The 10,681-nt window shown below is 54.5% G+C and overlaps 1 protein-coding gene across 12 annotated transcripts in view; it reads left to right on the top strand.

Annotated features, from left to right (window-relative positions):
- The first annotated feature begins 2,154 nt into the window (after positions 1 to 2,154).
- The window catches only part of VSTM4 (V-set and transmembrane domain containing 4), a 109,945-nt gene continuing 101,418 nt past the window's right edge, over positions 2,155 to 10,681 (top strand). For 11 of the 12 annotated variants that reach the window (XR_004810062.2, XR_004810061.2, XM_049103147.1 and 8 more), the window contains exons 1-2: positions 2,156 to 2,244; positions 9,657 to 10,055. Coding sequence is in view for 10 of the 12 variants with exons in the window: in XM_049103147.1 (XP_048959104.1) it covers positions 2,190 to 2,244; positions 9,657 to 10,055 (454 nt within the window). In the remaining 2 variants the exon portion in view is untranslated. Of the gene's footprint in view, positions 2,245 to 9,656; positions 10,056 to 10,681 lie in introns of all 12 variants that reach the window. The other variant, XM_035707771.2, reaches the window with a different exon arrangement.

The raw sequence follows: 10,681 nt of genomic DNA, 5'->3' as shown, positions 1-10,681 counted from the left end.
TGAAAAGTACTGAGAGAGCACACAGTTGAAAACAAAACAGCGTCATATATCATTAGAAGCACAAGAAAAACACTTTTCAGCCCTGAATCTCCAGCAAGCACCAGGGAAAGCTGAGCAGAGGGTGGGCACTTAGGTCTAATCCTGGGCTGAATGTCCACTCAGTCCTGTAGGGAGAGACTGGATACTTAGAAAGGATACAATGATCACAGCAGGAGTTGGTTCCTTCAAGTGTGGCCACCATATGTTAAGGTGTCCCTTCTGCTTTCCACCAACCAGAAGAGCAAACTGCAAGCACAGAGTGTGAGGTGAGATCACGCAGACACCAAACAGGCCTGCCACCTCCTGAGCTCCTTGTCCACATGCTGGACAGTCCTGCTGACAGGCTATTTTATATACATCACTCTCATCTGGAAAATGAAGTTCAGAGAGGTTACATTGCCCAAGGACCCACACTGTTATCTAGGATCAGGTGCTGGTTGGCTTTAAGAACCAATGCTCTTCTTCTGCACAAATCCAACGTCCCATGTCAGACACTCAGGAGCCCACAGAACCCTGGGTGGGACTGTGGTCCTCTTTGAGCCTGAGCTCACTAATCTGAGAAATGGAGCCTGGGACCTCACAGAGATGGGGTATGAGGCTTAGCTGGTTACACATGCAAAGTGATTTCCAAGCTCTGGTCTGGAAGTCTTCTAGGAATGTTTGTGTTGTAGGATCCAGACTGACACGGGTTCTTGTCCTTGTCTTCAGACCTAGAGACCTTGCAGCCAGCTCACTACAGACTCCTCAGGTCCTCTTAGCAGTCCTGGCTGCTCCCTCCAGCCTGGCTACCTTGATGGTCCGCCAAGTCATGGCAGGGGCCCACCCTACGGCATGGTCTCCCAGTGAGAAGAGCCCTATAGGGACCAGGGACCCCAGGAAGTACCTGGGATTTGGAGACTCCACAAAAGCTTGCACCCACTGGTCTGGGCTGCAGGGATGGATGGTCCCTCTGGGACAGGCCCGGTGGCTCAGCACCAGGGGGCACCACCACCTCTCTCTCCATGCCTTCCCCAAGCCTCCTCTGCTCTTAGAGGGGAAGAGATGGGGACCCTGTTCTCTTGCTTCTGCAGGGACCCACTCCCAAGCAGGACTCCCCTTTTCCCCCGACAGACACAGAGAATATAGCTAATATATACTGTTCTCGAGCTAGAGACCCCGGACCAACACATTAGTGAGACTCAGTCTCCAAGTTAAGAACCATGGCAAAGAGACTGGTATTCGGCTCACAGTGACGTGCGTTGAGTGGCTTGGTCACTCCTCCCGCCCTCTGTGTAGGCTTCCTTACCTGTAAACCATGATCCTAATGAAGGCTGCCATTCATGGGCCAGGGGCCAGGGGCTGTGCCCTACCTGGAGCTGTCTCATTTGGTCTTAAACACCCCACAATGGATGTTTCTTTCCCCCCATTGTACAGATGGAGGAAACGGAAGCACATGGAAGTTAAGGAACTGTCCCAGAGTCTTACAGCGCCGGGACTCAGTAACACGGAGCAAAGTACTTCTCCCAGGCTGTGGCTAAGGGGACCCTAGTGTCCACGCGCTCCGAGCTCGCCTGTGTGAGCCCTCTCAGTTTTCCAAGCTTTTCCAGCTCATCCCTGACATCCCTCCACACCCGGTTCAGGGCAGCAGAGCGGGGCTTTTTCTCCTCTGGCTGCTCCTTGGCTCACAAAGGTCGCCGTGGAGGGCTGGCGGGGGCCGCTGGGCAGCAGGTTAGCCCCAGGCCCCGCAGCCACTGGGTTTGGTGCCCACCGGCCCCAAGGCCCAAACTCCAAGCAGCCTTCCCCTGGGCAGTGACCTCGGGCGCAGAGCGACCGCGAAGCCCACTGCGGCTGTGCATTCCCCGGGGCCCGCGAACCGGTCTCAGAACCTCAGTCTTCCCGCCTGTGAAACGGGGACGTTGACAAGGAGCCGCCCGCAGGCGGCCGGGAGGGCACCTCGCGGCCCCCCCCCCCCCCGCCCCCGGGCACGCGCGCGGCACCAGGCAGCCCCGGGCCAGCGCGGGCGGGGCGGGGGCGGGGCGGGGGCGGGGCGGGGGCCGGGGCCGGGGCCGGGCCGGGGCGGCGCGGGGCGGGGGCCGGGGCCGGGGCCGGGGCCGGGCGGGGGCGGGGGCCGGGCGAGTGCGGGCGTCACAGCGCGGGGCGGCGGCGGGGAGATGCGGCTCGTGGCGCTGGCGGCGGCCGTGCTGCTGGCGCGGGCTCCGGCCCCGGGTAAGCGCGGCGAGGCCGGGCGCGCGGGTGGGGCAGGGGCAGCCCGCGCCGGGGAGGCCGCGCCTGGGGGCCGGGGCCGGGGCCGGGGGACTCCGCGGACCCTCGGCACAGCGGCGGCGCCCCGGGGCCGGGCCTTGGGGCGGGGTGGAAGCGGGCTGCGCCGGCCTTGTGGCTGCTTCGTGTCCTTGCGGGTGGCCGGGCCGGCTTCTCCCCTCGCCCGCCGTCCTCTCCGTCCTCCCGTCCTCCTCTCCTGTCCTCGCGGGTCGCCGGCCGGGCGGGAGGGGCCGGGTCTGGCCTGCGGCCGAGCCTTGGGACCGCGTCCGCCTGGACCGCCGGCTCTCTGCTCCCGAGCCGCGTCTCCCTCGGCCCCCGGGAGCCCCGCCCGCCCGCCCAGAGCTGAGAAGCCCCTGCTCCTAGTAATAGTCGATACCGACTACCTCGGTGGCTCTTCTACTCCTTGGGTGCCTCGCACGGTGCTGCACATGATCTCCCCTAATCACAACAAGGCTGCGCTCGCGACAAGAGCAAAATGTGTGCGTCCGGGTGCCTTGCAAACATTAACTCGCCGGTACCCTCTGGACGCCGTGTTGTGAGTATCCCATTTTAGAAATGAGAAAACTGGGGCTCAGGCCCTGGAATCGACTTGCCTTAAATCACAAGGCTTGTACGTTGTGGAGGAGGGATTTGAACCCAGAGAGCCTGGCTCCAGATTGTGCTTCTCCCATCTAAGTTGCGTCTTGTAAATAAGGAAGCTGATGCTCACAGTGAAGTGATTTGCCAGGGGTGACCCAGCTACCAAGTGGTGGAGCTGCCATCTGAACCAGTGTAGATCAGAGGCCGAGGAGGAGGAACTTGGATCACAAAGCAGGAAGAAGTTCACCCTCTGTCCCCCGGCTACCAGTGCAGCAGGGTTTCTGGTGAATCTGAAATCGGTGCTGTGAGAAATGCTTTTGTCATACCTTTCAATGTCTTGGCTGCCAGTGACTGGAGGTTTGGACAGGACAGCTCTGGTGGCTTGCGTGGAGTAGCCAGCCGCCAACAGGATGCAAAGGGGCACAGGGGTCCTCATCCCCTCCCAGGCTCCCAGACCACCTCCTAATCACAGCTGCTATCAATGAGGGCACCCGCAGAGAGTGACTTTGGGGGGGGGAGAGGGGGGTGTCAAGGAATTCTTATATTTTCAGGAGACTCCTGGAGGCTTGACAGCTGCAATTCAGGCTCCTTTACAGTCTACCCTGGCTGTGCCCAAGGCCATGCTGTGGATAATCCTGACAGCCCTGCTTGTGTGGCACTCACCCTGTGCCACTGTCTGCTGAGTGCTTCACCCATGACGCCTCACCACAGTCCCCCAGGGCAGGCCTAGCCTAGCTGCTTTTTAATGTAGGTCTGCTGCACTTTCCTACTTCTTGATTTGGGGGCAGTGTGGGACCTTAGCGGTTACCTGGTCCAGCCCCTCACTTTACAGGAAAGGAAACCGAGGGACAAAATATTTACTAAAAGCTAAACCATGGTCCAGCGTGGTGATTGAGAGTTGCTTTTGAAGCCAGAAGGCTTGTGTTCAGATTCCAGCTCTGCCATGTTCTGTGTAAGCTTGAGCTGTGGGCTCAGCCTCTCTGTGTGGCAGCCCTCTTCTCTGTAAAATGAGGATAAACATAGTATGAGGGTCAGTTGGGAAAATAAACCTAAGGTACTTAGAATAATGCTTGGCATAGAGTCCACCCCCAGCCAGTGCTAGCCTTTATCATTGGTCAGGGTCCTGTGTTTGTCCTGGCTGAGAGCTACTTCAGGTGACAGGCTTTTAACATGAATGCAGCACCCCAGAGGCTGGGTCTGGTAGCTCCTCTGTGTGGTGCTTGATAAATATGGGCTCCTAGTGCCACAGGTGTATAAATAACACAATTGCATTTTGTTCAGAGATATATGTCAGGAATTCAGACTATCTTTTTGATATGAATGATTTTGCTACTGATTGGCACCCACAATTTGAATTCTTTTTTTTTTTTTTAATTTTTATTTATTTACGATAGTCACAGAGAGAGAGGCAGAGACATAGGCAGAGGGAGAAGCAGGCTCCATGCACCGAGAGCCCGATGTGGGATTCGATCCCGGGTCTCCAGGATCGCGCCCTGGGCCAAAGGCAGGCGCTAAACCGCTGCGCCACCCTTGGATCCCTGAATTCTTTATAAACGCAGAAACTTCTGGCTGGGTGGCACCCAGGAGGAAAGAGACCCTAGGGAAGTGACCAGGAGCAGAGGCTGAATTGGAGTTAATGACATAAAATTCAGGACAGCAACGAGGATTGATCTGAGTGGGAGCAGTTTCTTCAGGACAGAGAAGGAGCATGGGGCACAGAACCACTAGCACACTGGTGGCAGCCATATGCACCTCTGCGTCCCAGGCAAGGTGGACACCTTGTTGTTAGAAGTCCCACACTCCCCTGCAACTGGAAAGTGCCCTCCCCCATTTCAGGGTGAGTGCTAGAGAGAGGCAGAGGCTCCGTACTAGATGAGTAGGTTGTACACTCTTGGGTAACAGGGATTTTCTTTGAAGCTGTATTCAGAGCTGTGTTAGTCCTTCTCATGACAGTATCCAAATGGGAGCAAGAGGGTTAGACCCCATAAGTCCTAGCCATGAGAATTTAATGTTCACCTATAGGCAGAACAGCCACATAATTTGTGGGATCTGGTACAAAATAAAAAAGGGAGCTCCTTGATTCAAAAATTTCAAGAGAGTGACAGCAGAGATTGAGCCAAGTGGCAGGCTCCTCCAAGTACATGTAGGGCCCTGGATGACTGCGGATCATACACCCAAGAAGCCCACCCTGCTCACGGGTCAGCATATGTGTCACTTTCTGTTGGCCTCCTCCCCTGCCCAGCTTTCAGACCTTACACACAAGCGTCAGTATTTGAAAGCTGTTTCCTCCTTGGAGCCTACGCTCACCTTGCCAGGCATCATCTTCCAACTTTTTAGATGAGGAAACTGAGGCTCTCAGAACCTCACACTTAATAGCACCAGGTTTCTAGCCCTGCTCTATTGAACACCATCCCCCTGGCCCTCTGCCCAGCCCCACCAAGCCACTGGGAAGGCCTGGACCATAGGGGGCCATGTGCTTGTTGAAAGAATAGGATTCCTTGCTGCCTGAATCCCGTTTACTCTATTTGGTTCAGTGTCTTCCCTGCCTATGTTGTCATATTCCTCTTTTAAGAGTTAGCCTTGGGGGAGTCCTTGTTGGGGTGGAAAGTCCCCTCCTGCTGGTAGGCCTGGTGGCTTTCTGGACCACTGAGTGGTACACCTCACCAGAGGACGTTGTACGTTCTCTGTCCAGCCCGTACCAGCTTCCTCGTGCCTCAGGCTCTTTGCGCAGGTGGCACCCCTCTCTCTCTCAGGGAGGACATTCTTTGCCACTCTCCTGAATTTTAACTTCAACTCAGCCTTTAGCTTATGGTCACTTCCCCAGAGTTTCCTTCTTCCCTGATCCCACAGGCTAGATCAGGATTTTGCCCGGAATTTTTTAAAAGCCTTGCACCTTTTTTCTGCTGCATGTGACACTGATGGTTGTCACTCCTGTGTCCTTATCCCCCACCATGACTGGCCACCTGGCCCACTGGCCTCTCAGCTCCATGAAGTTAGGAATGCTGTCTTCTTCGTGTAGTGCCTGGCACTTAGCTATTCCTCAGCAAGCATTTGTTAAGTGATTGAGTGGACAAAGCATAGGCTGGGATGTAAGCTGGAGGACATAGGAACTCTGAGTGCAGGGGGGCCTGGGCTGGGGGGCTGGGGAGTCTACCTCCCACCTCCATTCCCTGCAGAGCTGGGTCACAAAGCAAGAAGTTCAGTTCTTCTCTGGGCATGAATGACTCTTTGACAATTCTCCCTCCTAGGCCAGGAGAGGGGAGACTGCCCTGTCTGGAGGGTGACACCCATCCTCCCCTGTCTTTAGCTGGCTTGGCTCGTGTTTGCTTGGCTTCCCCTTTGTGCTTCAGGGTGGGTACGTACTCTGTCATTTAGACAGACCCGGAGGGAAAGGTCTGGACTCCTCCGGGCACTGCCTTCTGGTCAACCTGACTCCATACATTGGTGTTGTCCTTACTTCCCCCATCCTGATTCCCACTGCTCTTATCTCTGCTGAGCCATCGGGGGCCTGCTAACTGTGGGGAGGCAGATGCTGCATGATTTTTCTTTTCTAGTACTTATCTAAATATCCAGCTCAGCTGACATCTAGTAGGCATGGGAACCTCTGCCTGCATCCTTTCGCCTCCCTCCCCATGCATGAATGGGAACTATGCTTGCTGGGTTTAAACTCACCATCTCCAGGGTCAAGGAAAGGGTGCTGCTGGGAACATCTGACTTTCAGGGAAGTCTCATTGCAGGCCTGGGGACCCCTGAGGGCCTGTGTTCTCTGGCAAAGCTTTAGACCCCAAGGGGCCTTTGGCCATGAGTTTCAGTCATCCTCCACCAGTATCTTTGAGTTGAAAGTGGGTGTAAATATCTAGACAGGTGGAGTGCCCAAACAAGCCTTCCTGTGAACCTACAAGCCTTCAAGGTTGTATTGACTTGCTAGGATTGTCATCACAAATTTCCATAGACTGGGGGCTTATACCACAAACATTTCTTTCTCACAGTCCTGGAGGTGTTGGGATCAAGGTGTTGTTGGGAGGATTGTTTTCTTCTGAGGGACCCCGTTTGGCTGGCAGATGGCCACCTTCCCCCTGTGTCCTCACATGGGCTTCCCTCCTTGAGGGCACATGTCTGTGCCCCATGTTCCTCTTATCAGGACTCCAGACGTGTTGGATCAAGGTGCTCTCTAATAGCTTCCTTTGAACTTAATCACCTCTGTAAAGGTCCTATCTCGAAATACAGTCAGATTCTGAGGAGTGGGGACTCGGGCTTCCAACACAGGAATTCAGGGGGACAATTCAGCCCATAACAAGGGTCTTTGCACTTTGGTGGGAGAAGCATGTGCCGACCCTCTGTAAGAGAATATAGGGCTAAATGAAGGCAGAGAGGCGCACCAGTAAAGAGAAAAGGAGGGGTCATTTTAGGCAGATGGCTCAGTCCATTGGCTTTCACAGGGGCTGCCAACTCCTGGTCTGAACTGCAGAAGTAGAAGGGTTACTAGTTTGCCTCCAGGATGGAATCTGGCCTCCCATGGAGACTGAGCACTTGGCACATTCTCCTGGTTTTAGACACTATAAATAATCCCTCCTTCACACGACGTTAATAGGAGGAGACTGGAGTGTGGGGTCTGGGCTCTCTCATCCCACCCATATTGTTTTAATTTCCTGCCTTTCCCGGTTCTCCCCTCGACTCCACTGGGGGATCCTTGGGGGCAGGGAGAGCTGGGCTTCAACTCTGGATGCCAGCTGCCGCTCTCTGCTGCTCTCTGCCTGTCAGTGCCCGGGCAGCTGTTGAAGTGGGTCAGCCTGGTGCCCTGTGTGTGTGGCCCATGGGGGCTGCAGACAGGGCCTTAGCAGTGGGGGGTGGACTTGGACTAATTGAATATGGTGAACGGGTAAGGTGTAGGGCAGATGGGCCAGATGGGAGACAGTGGGGGGTGGGGGCGGGTCTTCCTCTTCTGTCCTACATGAGCCATTTCTGTCACAGTGAGATTATTCCCAGAGATTGTGCACTTTCCCTTGGCTGCTAATGCTCTTCCTCCCCCGAGTATCTCCCTAGAATGGGTTTGTCCTCTGTGGCTGCAGGCATAGACGATCTTATTCTTTTCCATGAGGAGAGTCCAGCCCCAGCACCAACCTCTTTCTTGTGAATTTACACCCATCTGTTTTTTAAGGTAACAAAAGATTCTCATGATGTGGTAAAAGTGAGGTGGCCCCCCCAAAATGTCTGTGTCCTAATTCCTGGAACCTGTGAATGATCCCTTGTGTGGCAGAAGGTCCTCTATGGATGTGATTAAGTTGGGTAAAGGATCTTGGAGTGTCCTGGAGTATTCAGGTGGGTCTGGCCTCTGAAAGATGAGAAAGTAAATTAGAGGAAAGTGACCTGTAAGTCATATCTCTGAAATTATTTAGTTTATTAACTCAAAAGTGGAAGCCATATGAGAGGATGAACTTCTTGCCTGGATTTTTACAGTGAAGAGTGTTTCCCACCCCAACAGACACAGCGCCTCACCTTGTTGGCTTGCTGTCTCTTCACAGTGGAGGGTTCAAATCTTTCTTGATCTCTTTTTCATCCTTCCTCCTTGCCTACCTGCAACACTGGCCAGAGTTCAGAGCTTTTGGTGACCCTCACATCAGGACCCAAGCCCCTTCATCATGTGACCAGAGGTGACATTTGGGGTTGAAAACTGGCTTGAGATGACCCCAGGGACCCCTGCCTGTGCAGGGCAGGCAGGGGACGGTGCTTGCTGCTGGGCAGTTGGCAGGGCAGGGTGAGGACGTGGGACCTGGTGTGAAGATAGCCCTGCTGTCAGGTTCCGGGTGTCCTGTGTGAAACATCCTTTCTGGGCTCTGCCTGCCAGCTGGTGACTCCACCGGTGGACTCTGGGGCAGGATGGCCACACTGCTCAGTCGCTGGAGTCACCATGTATTATTGGGTCTCCACGGAGGAAGGGCTCTGTGTGAGGTCTACTGGTCTGGCTGGTCCAGGTGGATGTTGGGGTGGCTCCCTCCAAGGTCAGCTTGGAGATACAATGGCAGTTCAGGAGGGGCAGCTGATGGGGTGGATCTAACTAAGAAAACAAAGTACAGGAAGTAGTAGACCAGGTCTGGGATTTTGGAGCATCTTTTGGGTTATGGGTGGTGGTGGCGGGGGGAGGAACCCTGTTCCTGGGTTCCTTCATTCTTTATCCCTGCACTGTAGCTCTGAGACCATGGATCGGGAGCCCACAAAAGACTTAGAGCAAGGAACTGAGAAACCTCTGTTGTTCCAGCAACTTGGTACTAACTAGTTCAGTGCCTGTCTGACCAGCATTGATACTGTGCCAGCTGAAATAGCTGAGACAGGGCGAGGGGCTTGGAAGAGCAACTCCCGGACCCACAGCATTGCTGACTCAGGCAGGTGATGAAAGTGATCGGAGTGTATCCTGAGAGGCAGCTGGTGGATGGGATGTGGATTGGAGATTTTTAAGAGGTATCCCAAATCCAAACCTTTATGTGAAATTGTCTGAATTTTAAGAGTCAGCAACTAATCAAAAATTTTTTTAATGATGTCTGGGCCAGGTGGTCAGTGGCATCTCATGTCAATGAGACTGTCTCATGGCTGAGGACATCGGAGCCCACGGAAACCCCCTATCTCTGCCATGCTCCAGAAGGAGTCCTCCTGTTCACCACAAAGGCACAGAGTGAGCGTGGAGGGTATCAGGTGGCAATATAGATGGCTCCTGGAGAAAAGACGCACTGTGTGTCCTGCTGGGGAAAGGCAGCTCATTTGCTTCCTTCCTTTTCCCTCTGCAGAGGTGTGTGGGGCCCTCAATGTCACCGTGTCCCCAGGGCCTGTGGTTGACTACCTGGAGGGGGAGAATGCCACTCTTCTTTGCCATGTCTCCCAGAAGAGACGGAAGGACAGCTTGCTGGCTGTGCGCTGGTTCTTCGCAAGCCCCAACTCCCAGGAGGCCTTGATGGTTAAGATGACCAAGCTCCGGGTGGTGCAGTATTATGGGAATTACAGCCGCAGTGCCTTCCGACAGAGGCTGTGCCTCCTCGAGGAGAGGCAGGGAGCACTCTACACACTCTCTGTTTTGACCCTCCAGCCAACAGATCAAGGGCATTACGTCTGTAAAGTCCAGGAAATCAGCAAGTACAGGAATAAGTGGACTGCCTGGTCCAATGGATCATCAGCGACAGAAATGAGAGGTAAGGGCATTTCTGCAATTTGGGGAGAGAAGGGGGGACAGATGAGTGGTCCTCCCTCTAATTGGTGACATAGGGGCCTCCAGATGGCTCTGCTGGGCTTGAATGCATCTTCATGGCCTCTGTGGGCCACAGCCATGTGAACCAGGCTGCGAGCATGAGGCTAGATCTTGGACACTGGGGCTAATACAGAAGTAAGAGAGGAAGGAGCAAGTGTCTGGCCCCATCCTGCCCAACTTGGCCCTGGGTGAAACCTTCATGTCTCAAAGACTGGACTGGCTGTGTGTGTGCTTAGCCGTGGTGGTTTTGGCTGGGGGATGCTGGGCATCCACGGGAGGAAGCATGCGTCGGGAGGTCCTGATAACAGTTTCCAGGCCTCAGAGCAGGGCAGGCTAGTAGCTCTGATCTGTTGCCCAGAGAAACTGATCCAAGCCTTAGGCAACATCTCACTTGAGAAATTCATCTGAAATTGGGCAGAGGACCAGAGGTAACCCTCCCTTCCTGGTGAAAGATAGGAAGCATGGGCCATGTTCTGAAACATCTTAGCTACCAAGAGCCACATTCAAGAGTTGCTGTTTTTTATCACAAATATTCTACAGTTTTGATAAGACTTGCTATTGTGTGCTATT

The sequence above is a fragment of the Canis lupus genome, chromosome 28 (genome assembly GCF_003254725.2).
Source record: "Canis lupus dingo isolate Sandy chromosome 28, ASM325472v2, whole genome shotgun sequence".
Lineage (NCBI taxonomy): Eukaryota > Metazoa > Chordata > Mammalia > Carnivora > Canidae > Canis > Canis lupus.
The sequence above is the reverse complement of the archived record's forward strand: the minus strand, read 5'-3'. Positions and strand labels throughout refer to the sequence as shown.